Genomic DNA, 19,877 nt, shown 5'->3' with positions numbered 1-19,877 from the left:
ATCATCTATTTTTTCCCCATTTCCTTTCTTCTTTTTTGAGGGGGATAGGCAGGTGGCACTTTCTTATCATTCTTTTTTTCTATGTGTCTTCCATCCTATTTTATTTTTCTTAAAAAAAAAAAAATCTCCTCCTTTTCTTCAGTTCTTTTATTATCAGTGTTATTGTTTTATCTTTTACTTTATTTTTATTTTGTGCTGTTTTTGTTTTGTTTTGTTTTTTGTGTTGTGTTGTTTTTTTGTTTTGTTTTTGTTCTTTATTCCTAAAAAAATCAGAAATGCTTTTAATGTTTAAAGTACGTTCCGAAGGAAAAAAAAGAAAAAGAAAAAAAGAAAGAAAACAAGAGCAATGTATGGAGACTTGTTTTTCTATATGATTTTCCTTATAGTCAGTAACTACATCATTTTGTTAAAAATAACAGCAGGCCAACATAATTGAGAAATATTGCTTTATGCATGTGCACGTGAGTGTGCGTGTGCGTGTGTGTGTGTGTGTGTTCTTGCCCGTGTGTGTGTGCGTGTGCGTGTGTGTGTGTGTGTGTGCGTGTTAGTGCGTGCGTGTGTACCTATGTGTATATTTGTGTGTGTAATATGTGTGTGTGTGTGTGTGTGTGTGTGTGTGTGTGTGTGTGTGTGTGTGTTTTGTTTGTTTTTTTGTTTTGTTTTGTTTTTGTTTTGTTTTTTGTTTTGTCTGTTTGTTTGGGAGGGGGAGGGGGTTCCTAAAACCTCCCGTTTTATCTTTTGTTGTGGATGGGTCCTCCGTTCTCCTATTTTTTCCAATGTCTTTCTTTTTTTCCTTTTCTACGATTTTGTTATTATCAATGTTTTTTTGGTTGTTTTTTTTCTTGCCTTTTTGCCTTTTTCATTCCTAAAATGCTTTTAATGTATTGTGTACTTTCCAAAGGAAAGGAAAAAAAAACAAAAACAAAACTAAAAAAAACTATTATTTATATTTGTATTTCTTTTAATCACAACAGATTTCTCCGTGTGGAATTCAGGTTGCTCTCCCCAGGGAGAGCGCGTCGCTGCACTACAGCGCCACCCATTTTTTGTTTGTATTTTTTCTGCGTGCAGTTTTATTTGTTTTTCCTATCGAAGTGGATTTTTCTACAGAATTTGCCAGGAACAACCCTTTTGTTGCCTTGGGTTCTTTTACGTGCGCTAAGAGCATGCTGCACACGGGACCTCGGTTTATCGTCTCATCCGAATGACTAGCATCCAGACCACCACTCAAGGTCTAGTGGAGGGGGTGGGGGTGGGGGGGATGGGATGGGGGATGTCGGCGGCTGAGCCGTGATTCGAACCAGCGCGCTCAAATTCTCTCGCTTCCTAGGTGGACGCGTTACCTCTAGGCCATCACTCCACTTTAACCCAACATATCAAAGAATTGGGTTTTTTTTCCTGTCTTTTATAGTCAATAACTACATCACCTTGGTAAAACTAAAAGCAGGCCAACAGAAAAAAATATTGCTCTGTGCATTTGTGTGTGTGTGTGTGTGTGTGTGTGTGTGTGTGTTTGCGCGCGCGCGCTGTTGGAGCTGTTAAGAGATGAAGTTACCGATAAACTGACGACATACTGATGCTGTCAACCGTTGATTCAATGTCAACGGTGCTCTCAGAAGGTCCGTAAGAGTTTTTTTGGGCAGGCACGTGAAATGTTTCTTTTTTTTCTGCAAGACTATCCCTGGACATGGCGCTTGTCATGGGGAAGTCGTCAGCTGGGGGACTCTTTCTGCTGTTTGGTTTCCGCCCACCTCCCCGGATCCTGATGGTACACAGGATGATAATCGCTATTCCCAGGAGTATAGCGACTGAAGCTCCAGCTATCATAGCTGGAAGCTTCGTTGTGTCACTTTCTGGACCTGCAAACAACAGTGCCAAGGTTCAGTCTGTGTCAGAGTACTTCCAGAGTTTCTGGGAGGAGAGGTGTTTAAAAAAGAACAATAGGAATGTTGTTTTCCCAAGATAAAAACAATACCTCTCCATAATCAGTGTCAGTGATCATAACTGCTTACACGCAAATACGATTCTGCTCAATATGATTTTTACTCAAAATGTTTTCAAATTAACATGCAAGTTGAAAAGAACGCAAAACTACACACCTGAAAAAACAACAACATGTGATTAAAAAAACAAACAAACCCAAAAACTCTTTTATTTGGATCCATCCATCCAACAGAAAAAGTGCTGTGACAGGAAGACCTCTGTGTGGGGTGGGTTATATGTGACAGGGTTTGCTGTTTGAAATGGTGAGCGATTTGAGCTTCAGTAAGCCGTCTGGACAGAAACTGGTGCCAGGACCGGAACGGTGTGGATGAAAACTGAGTATGAATAATGCGTTCATGTGGCTGAAACTGACCATGCTGGAATCCAAACCTCAACATTTCACACAAACACATAAAAACAAAAAAAAACGTGTGTGCGCACACAAAAGCAAATTGTGAGGGGGTCCTACACTTATCGTCATTCGAAATACTGCAATACTGTATGCCTCCATCCGGTGTTAAGACTTGCTCTGGCTGGCTCCTGTGCTCTTCATACATCATTCCTTCAACCATCCCGTATTTCCCTGCATTTTTTTAGTCACTCGGACATAGCAGTTGATACGCCAGTTACAGTAGTTGTATGAAGAACAGCGACTTAGAATTAAGTCTGCCAAGTGGACTTGTGTAAATATTTAGCAATGGAATGAAAAAAAAAATGGTCAAATTAGGCTGATATAATAGCCATGGGAGATGGATAGGGGGTGGAGGAAGAGTGGAAATTAAAATGACAAAGAACAGGTAGGTATATAGGTTGATTGATGATGTTTGGGGTAAAAGCTGTACAGGACAATATACTAGGCCTTCTACTTGTCGATTGGAAAATGCCTGTTACGATGTTTAAAAAACTATTTGTTTTATTCTTTTTTCATAGTTTTATGCACAAAACACTGCACTTTTTTTGGCAATATATGCCTGATTTTCATTTTGATCTGAACCATTTGTTATCCACAAAACACGCATTATCTTTCTCTCAGATATATATTGAATATCAGATGATACAATATTCTGTCTTCCCTTTGTTTTGGCAAGTCACGGACGTTAAAAAACAGAAATCGTAACGGGGAAGAGAGGGGCAGAGACAGAAAGAAAAAAAGGAGACAAATACAAATGGTTTATTGTATGTCGGCCTAAGGTCGTTATACATACACATGGGAAGGGGGTGGGACGGGTGGGGGTCGGGGGTGTGGTTGGAGAGGGTACATTCTGGATAATTACATCAACAGCAAGAACATTGTTACAATATATGAATTATGGTGCTGCCAAATCTCAATAGCATCACACAAGCTGGTTGTTATCAATGTTTATCATTCAGCTGGCAAAAATTCAAGGGTTGACAAAATTCTTTAACTATCACAGAGAGAGAGAGAGAGAGAGAGAGAGAGAGAGAGAGATAATAATAATAATAATAATAATATTAATAATAATAACGTGTTTATGATGTACATTTCACATTTCCTTAGCATTTTTAGCATGTTTACAGTGTCGTTATAAACTTACACATTCACCAATTACAACAAATCAAACATACAGAACGTATGAATTCAATGACGTTGAAAGCATCAGTTCAGTAATCATCTTTGATCATACGAGATCTTTTCTAGATACCATGAAATATATATCGAGACAAATTACGCCCATGTAGGTCATGGTCACTTGGAGAAGTATGCAAATGGAACTTTCGTTGAATCTTTTAGAAATTTCATTTTTTTAGATCTGAGCATTCAAAAAGGAAAGGCAATTTATTTTCGGTTTTTGATATACAAAAGGGGCACCATTTTTCTGGTTCGGATTGTTATAACGAGTGATATAATTGTTGAGTGGAAGTACACCATGTCTGATCTGAGAGCGAGCAACTCTAAGCAGTAAATACCTGTAATCATTATGTATTTGTCTTTCTCAAAGACAACCTTAAATATTCGATAATGTAAATAAATCTCTTTGTCTCGAATACCCTGGACCATTCCTGAATAGATATGTCGACCAGACGTTATATGAAAATATTTAGAAACAATTTAACATCCCCAATCCCTTGTTGTAGCCACATAATACCGAAACCAGTCTGACATAAAATTTCATTTATTTGTGTAACACAGCAGTTTTTTTCCTCCTTCATCTAAATACCGTGACATGTCATAAGCTTTTCGTGGTAACTGTTGTTGATCCATTTCCAGAAGATTAAACCAGTAACTAAGACTGTTTATGAAAGAGTTCACGTGCAATGGATAACGTCTCATTTCGCAAAAAAATCAAGGGTTGACAAACTTCTTTAACTATCACAGAGAGAGAGAGAGAATGAATGAATGAATGAATGAATGAATGAATGAATGAATGAATGAATCTTTATTTTCCAACGGTGAAGATATTAGCACTTTGGCCGACTTACACATCTGCCGTTGTTCTAAGAGACACACAAACATGTACGCATATAAATGTAGTTATACTGAATACTTAATACATGTATAATGTACTAGTATAACACAGCGTCAAACTGAGAGACACAACATCACTCACATCTGTACGGAACGGAAGCGAGTAACACACACACGCACACACGCGCACACACACACACACACACACACACACACACACACACACACACAAACACACACCAAGGGAAAAACAACAACAAAACCCTAGCATGAATGCTACACATGAATGATTCAAGTGAAATTAACACAGAAAAGTAACGATAAAATTTTAAACACAGATGTAAGAGACATAAAAGGCAGCAAATAAGGCGACGGGTAATAGGGATATGGACAGATAGACACATTATGTGAAAGACAGAGAGAGGGAGAGACAGAGGGGAGAGAGAGACACAGACAGACAGACAGACAGAAATGTAAAGATATGCCAGTGTGGGGGAAAAGGAAGAAGAAGAAGAAGAAGAAGAAGAAGAAAAGAAAAAAAAGAGTTGGGTGAGGGTGGTTCACAATTTGTAATACATGTAAGTATACAAAATCGTAGACGTGACCAGACTAGAGTTTTGATTTCGTTTGTTTGTGTCCACTGTAAAGAGAAAATCTCTGAAATAATATTATATGGCGTGATACGTTATCAACTGATTGACGCATTTCGACATAGTTTGTAAGGATTGTCAGTGACAATATTATACCAGATTTTCGGTCTGGCTTTTGGCACGCATGTACTGTCCAAGTTTCTCTTTGAATGTTGTGGTGGAAAAGGGTTCTTTGAGGTGTTTGGGGAGATTGTTCCAGCAGTGCGTGCCGGAATATGCCAAACTCGATTTATAAAGGTCTATTCTTGGCTTGGGTAGAGTAAGAGTCGCATTTCGGGAGTTAGGGTTGCGAGTTTCACAGCAGACAATGGTTTGGTGTAGATAAGTAGGGCATTTACCGAATATAATTTTATGCATAAGTACGCACTTATTCAATATTAGGTGCTTTGTCAAGGGAAGAGGTGCTGGCAGTTGATATTGATGACTGCGTGTGTTTCGTAAAACACCATTGAGGTGTTTTACAGCACGTCTGTGTACAGAATCTAGTTTTTTCATGTGCACTTCGCTGCAGTTGTCCCAAACGTTTGAAACATAATTAATTCTAGACATGATGTGAGAATGGAAAAAGAAATAGGAAGCCTCTGGACTGACGACATGTTTTAAACGGGATAATAGGTAAACATTTTTTGCAACTGACCTTGATAAAGAACTGATATGTGCCTCCCATTTTAGCTGGTTGTCAATAACGACACCAAGGTGTCGATGTTCTGTAACTTGTTCAATAGCTTGGCCGTCGATTGACAAAGTGAGCGGATTTAAGCCACGCTGGTGCTTTTGGCGAGTGGCTACAATCATACTCTTTGTTTTTTCTGGGTTAAGGAGCATATTATTTTCTGTACACCAGTTGGATACTTCGGTTAGGCTGGTTTGTAATCTATCATTAATGTGCTCTGAATTTACTCCATATGTATGAAGAGAAGAGTCATCTGCAAACATGTCGCATGATATTGCAGATGAGGAGATACATAATGGAAGATCATTGATATAAAGGTTGAACAATAAGGGGCCAAGCACAGAGCCTTGGGGAATGCCCATTTTAGTTATTCCCACATTCGAGAAGGTCCCGTTTACTAATACACTCTGCTTTCTTTCTTTTAAGTATGACTCAAAAAAATTAACAGAATTTGTATCAAGCTGATAAACCCGTAGCTTTTCAAGAAGTATTCGATGATTAACGAGATCAAATGCTTTCTTCAAATCTAGAAATGCAATTCCGTTGATTTTTTGTCATTTATAGCTGTGAGCAGTTTATCTAAGAGACTGGTGAGGGCTGTCTGACAGGAGTGTTTTGGGCGAAACCCTGACTGATTTTGATGAAGCAAATTGTGCCGGTCAAGATATTGCAAAAGGTGCTTGTGTACGTGTTTTTCAAGTGGTTTAGAAAGCGATGACAGTATTGATATTGGTCGGTAATCGTTCAGGTCAGAGGGATTTTTACTTTAGGTAGCGGTATGATTTTGGCAGTTTTGAACATAGTTGGAAAAACACTTTTTGAAATACTGAGGTTGTAAATATATGTCAGATGATGCACTGTATATGGCAGTGATAGAAGCAGAATTTTATTGCTGAGTCCGTCACAGCCATGTGTGTTTTTTTGTCCAAGGTTGGATATGTATTTACCGACCTCATAAACAGTTAGTTGTGGAATGTGAAATGTATCTTGTTGGCTGAGCCTGTCTGAACAAAATGATTTTAGACTGACTGGACATTCATACTGATCTGAGTTTTGATTCAGACGATTAGTCAAACTTTCCGCGATGGATAAGAAGTGGTTGTTAAAGTCTGTTGCTGTGAAACAATCATATTTCAATGATTTTCCAGGAAATGACTTATTGGTCAGTGCATTGAGAGCTTTCCATATAGATGAAGTATTGTCTGATTCTGACGTCGTTATCCTGTTAAAATATGTCTTTTTGGCCTGACGGACTAAGAACTTTACGTGTTTTCTTTGTTGCTTAAACGCGGAATAGTTCTTTCTTTCTTAAGTTTATCTCTAATTTTAATCGCTATTGATATGATGACAGTAAACCAAGGAGGTGTTGATGAATTTCCTACCCGTTTTCTTCTAACTGGGGCATGCTTGTCATAAACAGATAAAAAGATTCTATGAAATGCCGCGACCGCTTCATCTGGATCGTTAGATTCATAAATTTCCTTAAATGAGCATTCGCTAAGGTCATGGAGAAAATCAACTTCGTTAAAGTGCTTATACGATCGATACGTGATGGTGGAGTGGGTTCTAGTTCTAGCTGTTGGTATTTTACAGGCAACTGTACACTGTATAGCGAAGTGGTCACTGATACTGGTCTGGTGTACCTGAGCACTTACGACTCTGTCTGGATTATTAACATAGATGTGGTCAATCAGAGTTGAGCTGGATGACGTAACTCGTGTTGCTGATTGTATTACTTGGTGCAAATTAAATAGAGATATGGTAGAATCCCATGCCGGATGAGGTTTTTGAAAATCTATATCAAAGTCACCAAGAATGATAATGTCCCTGCCGCGAGCAAAATCCTGTACTTTGTCCATCATGATGACAAAATCATCATACCAACCGAAATTGCTGGATGGGTTTCTATAAATGAATCCTAGTATAACTGGGCATTTTGCTACTTTCACCTCCAGCCAGATGCTTTCTACATTTACGGACTCCAAATCAAATCGTCTATTAGTAAAACCTTTCATAGTGTCGTGGACATAAACAGCTATTCCGGTGTTTAAGAGAAAAAAAAAAATGAATTGCAAGGTTCACACATAAACAGCTATTCCGGTGTGTCCGGAATGAGTGGCATCTCTTCTGAACAATGAATAGTTTGGAATCCCATTACATCATCGTCTACAGCTGGGGACAGTCTAGACTCTGTTATTCCGAAAATGTGACAAAATCTAGTCTGGTCAAGGAAGACATTCACATCAGTCGCTTTGTTCTCAAGATGGTAGACATTCAAATGACCCACAGTGAGATCATGAGTTTGCATTTTTGACATGAATAATGTAGGTCTACACTTCAATTAACAATTAAACTTCTTAAAATAGGTGAAGCAGACAATAGTTTCACAAAACACTTCAGGACAATTCAGGGCAAAATTAATGAAAAGAAAAATAAGAAAAGCAAACACAGAATAAAAAAATAAATCAATGCACACACACACATACACACACCCACCCACACACAATTTGTTTATATGCAAGTGCTAAGAGAAAAAAAAAATGAATTGCAAGGTTCACACGAAATGTTTACGAAGAAGCAAAAGAAAAAAAAAAGTCGCTGGATGAAAAACATAAACACACGAAATTGCAAAAAAGAAAACACACACACACACACACAAAAACTCCAATAAAACAAGAACAATCCAAGTCAAGAACAGGAGGGTGGCGGACACAAAACTGAATCAGGGCAGAAGTTGAAGAGAGAGAGAGAGAGAGAGAGAGAGAGAGAGAGAGAGAGAGAATAATAAGGTGTTTATGATGTACATTTCACATTCCCTTAGCATTTTAACATGTTTGCAGTATCATTATAAACTTACACATTCACCAATTTCAACGAATCAAACATACAGAAGGTATGAATTCAATGACGTTGAAAGCATCAGTTCAGTAATCATCTTTGATCATACGAGATCTTTTCTTGATACCATGAAATATATATCGAGACAAATTACGCCTATGTAGGTCATGGTCACTTGGAGAAGTATGGAAATGGGAACTTTCTTTGAATCTTTTAGAAATTTCATTTTTTTAGATCTGGGCATTCAAACAGAAAAAGCAATTCATTTTCGGTTTTTGATATACAAAAGGGGCACCATCTTTTCTGGTTCGGGTTGCTATAACGAGTGATATAATTGTTGAGTGGAAGTACACCATGTCTGATCTGAGAGTGACCAACTCTAAAGCAATAAATACCTGTAATCATTATGTATTTGTCTTTCTCAAAGACAACCTTCAATATTCAATAATGTGAACATATCTCTTTGTCTTGAATACCACGGACTATTCCTTAATAAATATGGCGACCAGACGTTGTTTGAAAATATTTAGGAACCATTTAACATCCCCAATCCCTTCTTGTAGCCTAATAATACCAAAACCAGTGTAACATAAATTTTCATTTATTTGTGTAACCCAGCAGTTTTTTTGTTGTTTTTTTTCCTCTTTCATCTAAATACCGTAACATGTCATTTCGTGGTAACCGTTGTTGGTCCATTTCCAGAAGATTAAACCAGTACCTAAGACTGTTTATGTAAGAGTTCACGTACAATGGATAACGTTCCATTTCGCCCAACACCATCTTATTGGGTGTGCGCACAGGAACCCCTAAACTATTTTGCATGCCGTGATATTGACCTTTTCGATATTATCCAATCGTTGTATTCCCCGTATTTCAGAAGAGTAAAGTAATATTGGGTTTTATTTTCGTATCAAAATCTACACAAGGTATTGGGCTATAATTATGTCTTTATATTTTCGAAAGGGTCAGTTTAGACTTCATAGCTCTTTCTTGCCTTTCGTTACCAAACAAACAGCAGAAAGATAAGAGAGAAAATCAAACAACAGAGTACATGACATATAATGATACACTGACATACAGAGTGAGACAGAACAGAAACAAGTAGTACTGCTGCTGCTGATTTTCACAAGTATTTATAAAGGATTTTCATAACATGAGGTAACATAAGGTAAACCAAATGTATTTTGAATCACATGCGCATGTGCACACTCACACACACACACACACACACACACACATATATATATATATATATATATATATATATATATATATATATATATATATATATATATATATATATATATATATGGAGGGGGAGAAGGGTCAGGGGTTACGAAGAGAAAGATACCGTACCTGTAGTTGAAGGTGCCATACCATTTGCTGATGATGTGGATTGTGGTGATAATGAATCTGAAACAGAAAAGAAAGAGAAAATTTTTTTTTTTTAAATGTTGCCTTTACACCCAACCTCTGAAGACCACATTCACTGCACATAGATGCATGACGTCGAAAGGAAATTTGCTGTTAAAGTTCTGATTCGTTGGTTTGGAACTCATGGACCTGACCAGCCCAAAGTACTGTTTCAAAATGCTGGAACCAGCACTCTGTGAAGTCACTGACATGTTCCTGATTCTATCAGTTCACGTGTATGTTTACACACAACCTGTGTGTTTTGTTTAGGGACAGTTTAGCTTGCAACATACACGTTTCTACTCAAGACCTTGATTTTAAGTCCTTTGAAGTGTGTGAAACTCGGCTGGGCTTCGAGAACCAGCATGTTACATTCCTCACAGTCTATAGACCACCACCAAACAAAAAGAACAAACTTTCGAACAAAATGTTTATTGATGAATTTTGTGATTTGCTGGATTGTTTTATCTCATGTGATAACATTTTTATTGTTGGTGTTTTTAATTTTCATTATGACTCAACTTCTGACGCAAATGTTGCTTCGCTTAAAAAACAAACTTGAAAACCATTCTTTACAACAGCTTGTTAAGGCTGCCACTCACCGTCACGGTCATACACTGGACTGGGTCATAACAAACAGTGAGAACAGTGTGATAGATCTTGTTGTGGACAAACTCATCTCTGATCACTCTGTGATATCATTTAATCTTAAGCTCATAAAGCCTGTAAAGATAAAGAAAAATGTTTACTCACGCAATTACAGATCTTTAAAAGATGATGTTTCAGAAGTATTTGCCACCAGTCTGTATACCAGTGACCTGATAGGAGTTTGTATTATACTCCATGTTTGGTGATACATGTACTTACAATGTCAAACTGATGCAAACTAGGCCTATCAGTTTGCACTGCTTGGCCAAATTTCGCGCGGCTAACAGTGAAAAGACGACCCGTCTTGCCTGGTCCGCTCTTAGCCAGTCAAACGCCTCTAAAAGCTGTAAGCGCTGAATCCCCAAATGTAAATGCCCCATGAGAACCACGGCAGAGACGCGGGGACGGACGGGCGGGCACTCGAGTTTGACATGGTAAGTATATGTATCACCAAACATGGAGTATAATGCAAACTCCTCCTTTTGGTGTCACATACTGTTCCATGTCAAACTGATGCAGAATTTAAAGCAAATGGAGGAGGGAAACGCCTACTGGTTCGTATGGGGAGCCCTAGTAACCGAGGCGGCAGTGTTAGCCGCGACAAAGGAAATCCCCTTGGAACCGTCAGCCCTGGTCATACGGAAATCCATGAGGAAGCAGTTGATGAAGGGGTTCTCAGACCGCCAGAAGGCTGCCTGCAAGACATGCTGCAGTGGCACTGAGTGCTGGAAAGCAGCCGAAGTAGCTCTGGGATTAAGACAGCTGATATCCCTGTGAGAATGAGAGTAGGCTCTACGAATGACTTGAGAAACCCATCGGGAAATGATGCCTGCAGTGATGTCTTTCTTGTGATTCTCATTGAAGGAGATGAGAAGAACGCCAATGGCGAGACCTATCCCAATAGTATTTGAGACACCGAACAGGGAAGAGATGCCTATCCTCATTATCCTGGGCAAGAATATCAGACAAAGGTCTGACCCTCAGAGACGGGAAAGGGACCTCGGGGTCTTGGTTGTTAGCCAGGAACTCTGGAAGGAAATGAAGAGTGATGGAACCATCTCTGTGGAAGGCCAGATCTTGTGGCGTTCCACTAAGACCATGAATCTCGCTTTTACGACGACCTGTGGCCAGCAACAGAAGGAAAGTTGTCTTGAGGGTAAGTCGAAAGGAATAGTCCCCAATGGCTCGAGGGGTTGTTTTTGAATGAAATCCAGCATCAGGAACAAATTCCACAGGGGCACTCTTCTGGGGTTTCTAGCTTGGGGCCCCTAGCCACGTCTCTGAGCAGGAAATCCGCTTCAAAGGCGGGACCACCTAGCTGTTTGATTGTGGTACAGATGGCAGACCTGTGCCCTCGCACAGAACTAGCTGACAAGGCTGAGAACCGAGGAGCAGTGAGCCAGAAAGTTGAACAACTGCATGCTCGTAGGGTTAGTAGGGCGAACGTCCTGAGCCGTACACCACCACAAACATTTCTTCCAGCAAAAGTCATACAAAGTCTCAGTTCCCTCCCTCCTTGCTTTGGTGACTATGGAGAGGAGGTCAGAGGAGGCACCCCCCTGGGTAAGTGCAGCCGACACAGAGGCCGACAGAGGGGTTGAAGACTTCAATGGTGATGCTGACAGTTCCAACCACACAGCAGCCACGCGTGCAGGTGGAGAAGTTGAGGATTGGAATGAGGAATCCCCGAACAAGGCTGCCTCAGCAGATGAGGATTGGTTTCGAGTTTCAGGGGTGGACATGTGTTGGAGACTGAAGGTCCGGATACCAGGGCAGGGCTGGCCATTTCGGCGCAATGAGAATCAGCTGCGGGCGTTCCAGTCTGGCTTTCCATATCACCTTGGACAGAATTGGAAAGGGAGGAAACGCGTAGGCAATCAGACTGCTCCAGTCTAAAAAGAGAGCATCCACTGCCCACGCTTCCAGGTTGGCGACCAGAGAGACATAAGTGGGAAGTCTCTTGTTGAACTTTGTGGCAAAGAGTTCCACCATTGGCTGAAACCACCATTCCCACACCCCCTGAAGGGTCGTTGTCCAGGGTCCACTCTGTGTGGATGACACTCTTGGACCTGCTGAGAGCATCTGTCAAGATGTTGGCTGTTCCTGCTATGTGTCTCGCTGAAAGTGCAATGCTCTTGCTGTGGCACCAACGGAGGAGAGCCTCGGTCCGCAGGGAGAGGTCTACCGAGTGTTCCCCCCCCCCCTCTGTTCACGTAACATGCGACTGTCGTATTGTCCGTGAACAAGCAGATGGTCTTGCCAGTGGCCTCCCCCATGAAGTGCAGGACAGCCCTGCGAACTGCCTCCAGTTCCAGAACATTGATGTGGCATAGGCGCTCCTCCGGGTACCAAGTCCCTGCTGCATGGAGTAAGTCCATGTGGGCTCCCCAGCCCAGGAAGGAGGCGTCTGTAAAGAGTGCCACCTGAAGAGTAGGTGGGGCTATGGGCACCCCCTGTGTCTGAAGTGGGGTGGTTAGCCACTCTGATGTCACCTCGAGGAACCACTCGCCCAGACATATCTGGGTATCCCATGGCTGAGAGCTCTGGGACCACCGTAGCCTCAGTGCCCTCTGAAAAGGGTGCTTGAGAACCCTGCCCAGGGAATGAGATGAGCCATGGACTCCATCATGCCCAGGAGGGAAGAAAGTGTCCGTGCTGTTGCTTGGGAGAAACGGCGCAAGTGGCTGAGGAGGCCTGCCAGGCGTTCCCAGTGATCAGGCGTAGGAGAGACTATTATGGACCGCGTGTCGAATCTCATCCCTAAGAAGTCGAAGGGCTGACTTGGGGACAGATCGTATTTCTCCTGGTTCGTGAGGAAGCCCATTTGGGAGCAAAGGTCTAGAAGTCTGGATGTACGACTCTGGCACAGGGCCTGCGACTGGCCCAGGATAAGCCAGTTGTCCAGGTACACACAGAGACGAATGGATTCCGACCGGACGATGGACACCAATTCCCGCACCATCTTGGTAAACAGGAAGGGGGCAAGGGACAGACCAAATGGGAGGGCCGAGAACTGGAACACCTTGTCCCTCCACATGAACCTCAGGTACTGACGGAATGCCGGATGGATGAGGATATGAAAATAAGCATCTTTCAGATCGATAGAGGTAGCACAATCGCCCTGTTGAATGGTTTCCCGAATCTGTGCCTGTGTGTCCATCTTGAATTTGATTTTTGGGAGGAATTTGTTGAAAGGGGACAGGTCCAAGACTGGTCTCCACCCTCTGGAGACCTTTGGAATCACGAACAACTGGCCGTAAAAACCGGGGACCGGGGCCGAGAGTTGAGATATCGCCCCTATGAGGAGTAGGTGTGATATCTCTTTCTCTAAGATGCACTCCTGCTCCACCTGCCTGGGCACATAAGGAGGAGGAGTGGATCTTAGAGGGAGGCGGTCCTCCACCCAAGGCAGCATGTACTCCGACTCTAGCACCAACACAATTCAGAGCACGCCACTGATGTGCATGCCGGAACAAGTTTCCTACTTGGAGGGGTTGAACGACTGGCGGTGGTGAATCGGGGCCCAGTCATTGGGGGTGCTGCCTTCTGGCCTTGGGCATGGCTGGTCGGCTTGGACGGACATGAGGTGGTTTATTCCTCTGCCAATGATTCTGCGCACGCCGCTTCGACTTAGGTGGCGTGGTATATGGAGGGGCCCTGGTGGCCAGTCTCTTCAATGGCATAGAACCCTGGCGCCCCTGGGAGGTGTGGGCTAAATATGAGGCCACCTCCCTGTTTGTCTCTGCCCTGCGGCTAACAAAATGGGGCGCATACTGGCCCAAGAGGGAGTGCTGCTGCGCTGGGATGGATCACAGGGCAGCCCTCTCCTCTACTGTTATGTTAGAGAGGCAGAGAACGGCATCATGCCGAGCTAGCACAGTATTGAAGTGAAGGCTGGTAGCTGTGTCTGCAGCTCCCGTGAAACCAGATGCTACCCTTTTGCCAAAAGTGTTTAACCTCTGGTCGGTGAAGAGGCCCAGCAGGATAGAGGAAGGAGACCCCGTGTCCTAATTAACTGGACGCTGTTTCAACAGCTCATTGGCCATGTGGAGGAATGCGTTGAAGAAGATATAAGCCGTGGAAACCTCGAGGAGGCAGCGGCGGGCCAATCTGTCCCACTCTGCTAACGTTTTAAAAGATAGAGTAGCTGAAGTGGGGAATGTGGTGCGCTGTGAGACCAACATCCTGTCCTGCACGGAGGGCTCCGCTTCCCTGTTGGTAGGGTGGTCCTGTGTGTAGAAGGACCACACCCCGCCCTTGGAGGAATCTTTAAGGAACTTGCCCGGGGAAAAAGCGCCCGGGGCAGAGAGGGACTCCCTGCCTGGAAGAGGGATGGAAGCAGCACTATTGACAGGGCGGGCTGGCTTATTAAGCCATTCTTGCGCCATTTCTGGCACTCTGAGTCGTCTGGTGGTTCTGGAGTTAGAGTCACATGGCCTAAGGAGGGTCAAGGGTAACAAAGTAGCCTGAGGGACTGATTCGGCATGCATACCCAATTGGGGAGGGTCAGTTGGAGCTCGGCTAAGTCCAAGTTTGGTTCAGGCTGGTCCTTTGGGAAGCGTGGGCTCAATCTGTCCCCCTGGGATGGGGGAGAAGAGTACTCATCCGCTTGTTCGTCCTCATCCAAAGGCAAGGGCTCCCACTCTTGTTCGCAGTCCATCCCCTGCTGGGTGCCATTCCAAGTGGATGTACCCGCTGGGGCATCCTGTGAACTGTGGTCAGTCCAGTGGTATGAACTGGGACAATCCCGAGCAGGGACCATGGCCACAGCTGTTAAGTCCTTGATGCCTGAAGCAGGAGGGGAGCATGTGGGCCGTATGTCCAACCATGCTTGGGATAGTGGGTGCCACACCTTCTCAGTGAGGGCATCCCTGGATGCAAGAGGGACCCATGAGTGCTGTGAGGGGAGAAACACCCACTCATATCCCTGTAGGACTGAGGGCTGGGTAGGTGGGAACTGCAGGCTCCCCCTGGCCGAGCGGGGCCCCTCAGCAGCCGTTGGTCCTGATAAGGAAGCCGTTGTGTCCGTGGAGGTCACCTGTGGGTTCACAAAGGCCCGATTTGTGGACTGAGTGGCAATATTCGTCGAGGAGCTCGATCTGACCAACAAGAAGTTGATCCCACTTGTCGGAGCTGTGTGTGTAACCCTGTGAAATGTGCTGTGTTGGGTCCGGTGGGGAGCGGACAAGGGGTTAGCCCCTGGTCCTCCCAGCAACCCAGCATGCACCATAGGTGCGCCCCAGTACGGGTAGAATAGGAGTAACCACCCATGGGCCACAGCCATTCTGTGACCCCAACCCCAAGTGTCACTGACGCCTTGACATCCATGAAGGGAAAAACCTGGCCAAGTCGGAGGGAGGTCAGGTCCAACTTGGGTGTCAGTCCCGCCGGAAGACAAGCGGGCTGACTGCCCGGAACCACCTGACACGTGCGGGCCGCCACGTGCCCTGAATCCCCTCCGGTGGGGAGACTGGGGTGGCTTGGCCCGGGGTGGGCAAAGTAGAGGTCCCTCCCCCCACCCCCACCCCCTGCGAACCAAAATTTTCTCCCCCCCCCCCCTGAAGGAGTTGGGGGAGGGGGGTCGGCAGAGGAGGGAGGAGGGGGAACAGCAATGGGGCCCCTGAGGGCCGTCTCCGCGAGTCCCCACCACCAAGAGAAGACTTGCCACTCCCCCCTTTCCCTGCCTCGCGCTGGGACACCTTGAGAGGCGACGTTCGTATCCCTTTCCCCCCAGTCCCCTTCATGACCGTTTTACTAGTACAAGTATCGCCTCTGCGATCAGCGTCTAAAGACGCATCGCCGTGGTCCCTATCGGGAGGAATCATGAGCTCTGGGCCTGGGAGAGTCTCTTGCCAGGTCTCGATCCCAGCATCATGATTCCCGCCGTCGTGGGATGGCATACGAGGCATGGAACCCACGCTTAGACACCCAGCAAAAATCCGATCCCCAACAGAGAACGGAAAGAAAGGATCGACTTAGAGGTAGAGAAAAACGAACGATTCGAGGGGGCGAGTCGAATCGAGTACACAGAATGTAAGAATACAATAAACACAAGCCGCATGCAGCAAAATCAGGCCATATGAATACACTTAATAGACAAAAAAAGCGTAAGACGAGACAGAACGTAAACCTGAAAAGATGGCGTGGAGAGCCTTGGCCAAAGGAATGATTCAGTGCTTATAGCTTTTAGAGGCGTTTGACTGGCTAAAAGCGGACTGGGCAAGACGGGTCGTCTTTTCACTGTTAGCCACGCGAAATTTGGCCAAGCAGAGCACACCAATAGGCCTAGTTTGCATCAGTTTGACATGGTAAGTATATGACACCAAACATGGAGTATAATACAAACTCCTCCTATCAAGTTACTGGTATACAGACTGGTGGCAAATACTTCTGAAACATCAGCTTTTAAAAGATTAACCACATTTTACAACACTTCTCTCCAGGAACTGCTTGATAAGCATGCCCCTCTCACAATGCGTGTTGTGTTCGATCGTTTATGTGCACCCTGGTTGTCTCTTGAAACCAAGATGGCAAAACAGCAGCGTCACTCAGCTGAGCGAAAATGGTGAAAATTTGGTCTGGAAATTTTCAAGCAGATATATGCTCACTTACACAATGTTGTAAATCAAATGATCCGTGATGCAAAAAAGAAATACGTGTGCAACAGAATTATGTAGCTGATTCCTCCAGAGTTCTGTTTCGCTTGGCCAATCAGATGATGGGGAAGGATGTCCAAATTGTTCTGCCTAGCAATATACCTTCTGAAAATCTAGCTGATAAATTTATTGATTATTTTACTACTAAAATAGAGATGATTAGAAGTAGCTTCGATTCTCCTACTGATTTTGGCGAATCTGATACTTTTAATGGAACACAATTCACTACATTCCAGACAGTTCGGGTTGCTATAACGAGTGATGTAATTGTTGAGTGGAAGTACACCATGTCTGATTTGAGATCGAGCAACTCTAAAGCAGTAAATACCTGTAATCATTATGTATTTGTCTTTCTCAAAGACCACCTTCAATATTCGATAATGTGAACATATCTCTTTGTCTTGAATACCACGGACCATTCCTTAATAAATATGGCGACCAGACATTGTTTGAAAATATTTAGGAACAATTTAACATCCCCAATCCCTTGTTGTAGCCTCATAATACCAAAACCAGTGTAACATAAATTTTCATTTATTTGTGTAACCCAGCAGTTTTTTTTTTCCTCTTTCATCTAAATACCGTAACATGTCATAAGCTTTTCGTGGTAACCGTTGTTGATCCATTTCCAGAAGATTAAACCAGTAACTAAGACTGTTTATGAAAGAGTTCACGTACAATGGATAACGTTCCATTTCGCCCAACACCATCTTATTGGGTATGCGCACAGGAACCCCTAAAATATTTTGCATGCCGTGATATTGACCTTTTCGATATTATCCAATCGTTGTATTCCACGTATTTCAGAAGAGTAAAGTAATATTAGTTTTATTTTGGTATAAAAAATCTTAAAGAAGGTATTGGGCTATATATCTTTATATTTTCGAAAGGGTCTGTTTAGGCTTCATAGCTCTTTCTTGCCTTTCGTTACCAAAGGAACAGCAGAAAGATAAGAGAGAAAATGAAGCAATAGAGTACATAACATAAAATTATAATGATACACTGACATACAGAGTGAGACAGAACAGAAACAAGTAGTACTGCTGCTGCTGATTTTCACAAGTATTTATAGAGGACTTTCATAACATGAGGTAACATAAGGTAAACTAAATGTATTTTGAATCACATGCGCATGTGCACACTCACACATCTATATATTCATATGTGGAGGTGGAGGAAGGGTCAGGGGTTACGAAGAGAAAGATACCGTACCTGTAGCTGAAGGTGCCATACCATTTGCTGATGATGTGGATGGTGGTGATAATGAATCTGAAACAGAAAAAAAGGAAGAAAAATGTTGCCTTTACACAAAACCTCTGAAAACAACATTCATTGCACGTAGATGTATGACATATTTGTTTTATACCAAACAATTACTCATCGTTGCTGTTAAAGTTCTGATTCTTGGTTTGGAACTCATGGACCTGAACAGCCCAAAGTACTGTTTCAAAATGCTGGAACCAGCACTCTGTAACTAAAACTAATGTCATAACATTCAAGCTATAATTATATATTCTTTTCTCCCTTTTTTTTTTTTTTTTTTTTTTTTTTGTCACAGCTGTCAGATGTACAAGTCCAAGAAGACATCACTGCTACTTCTGCATCAGCAGTAGCAACCAATACTGCGGACAGTAAATTGAGTAATTAAAAAAGAAAGAAAAAAAAAGAAAAATTCGGAAGTGAAAGTATGTAAAGATCTGACAGCTTTGCTTCCCCCCTTTACACCAATCTGACACTGATGACACAGTGAAAGATTACTTATTATGGTCTTGAAGACTGTTTTGTCATAACATTTAGACTTAAGGGGGGTTACAGTAGTGGGTGTCAATTTGTAGAGTGTGTGTGTGTGTGTGTGTGTGTTAGTTGAGAGCGGAATGATTCAGGAGGATCATTAATTGGTATTGACAAATTGTGTAACACAGTCAGATTATCATATGTGTGTGTATGAAGACTTTTTTAAAAAAGTTTTCTTCTGGGGAATTGTGGAGTTTGAATGCTCCTGATATTTTTTTTCATACTGATGTAAACAAATATTGCAGCTGTTTATATATTATTTACATTTATCTGATATAATGCTGATTCATATGCAATATATACATCACTTATATACAAGAGATAATTTAATTTCAACAGCCAAAGCTTATACCCACTACTTGCTAAATATATTGATGATATTGTGCATTTAAATTAGACTTCCGAAACTGTAGCTGTGAGTTTTCTTCTTTTCTTCTTCTCTTTGATGGTGAATGGTGGGAGAGGGTTGGGGTGGCGGGGGGTCGAGGGGGGGGGGGGGGGGTGCAGTGTGGTTCAAACCAGTTAAGATTCACAGCATAGGTTTTTTTCCTGATCATTGGGAAAAAAATCAAAACTTTGTGAATGTAGACATTGCACTTCAATACATATGTATATCACACACACACACACACACACACACACACACACACATGTACAACATCCAAAACTAAATGATGCTCACATCATATTTTAACCTGGTGAAACTACACACACATCCATTTTGGGTAAACAGGCCAGACTGGTGTGTTTGAATGTCTGGGGGTCTTGAGAAGACTTATCAATGTATGTCACTT

The 19,877-nt window shown here is 42.7% G+C and overlaps 2 protein-coding genes across 3 annotated transcripts in view; both read right to left on the bottom strand.

Annotated features, from left to right (window-relative positions):
- Positions 1–19,877, bottom strand: part of LOC143277658 (uncharacterized) — a 615,105-nt gene that overhangs the window by 83,489 nt on the left and 511,739 nt on the right. The window lies entirely within an intron of this gene.
- On the bottom strand, positions 1,542–18,554 carry LOC143277477 (uncharacterized). The gene is made up of 3 exons (XM_076582322.1): positions 18,502–18,554; positions 9,929–9,985; positions 1,542–1,859 (listed from the first exon to the last, which is right to left on the bottom strand). The coding sequence occupies exons 1-3, from the start codon at positions 18,518–18,520 to the stop codon at positions 1,552–1,554; spliced, it is 384 nt and encodes a 127-aa protein (XP_076438437.1). The 5' UTR covers positions 18,521–18,554; the 3' UTR covers positions 1,542–1,551.

This window comes from Babylonia areolata, chromosome 34 (genome assembly GCF_041734735.1).
Source record: "Babylonia areolata isolate BAREFJ2019XMU chromosome 34, ASM4173473v1, whole genome shotgun sequence".
In the NCBI taxonomy this organism is placed as follows: Eukaryota; Metazoa; Mollusca; class Gastropoda; order Neogastropoda; family Buccinidae; genus Babylonia; species Babylonia areolata.
This window is presented reverse-complemented; position numbering and strand designations above follow the sequence as displayed.

Bases quoted from the DNA above. Each gene is read 5' to 3' on its own strand.
- LOC143277477 (XM_076582322.1), bottom strand. The intron at 1,860-9,928 runs GTACGGTATCTT...TGTTGTTTGCAG, and splicing joins TATGGCACCTTCAACTACAG to GTCCAGAAAGTGACACAACG.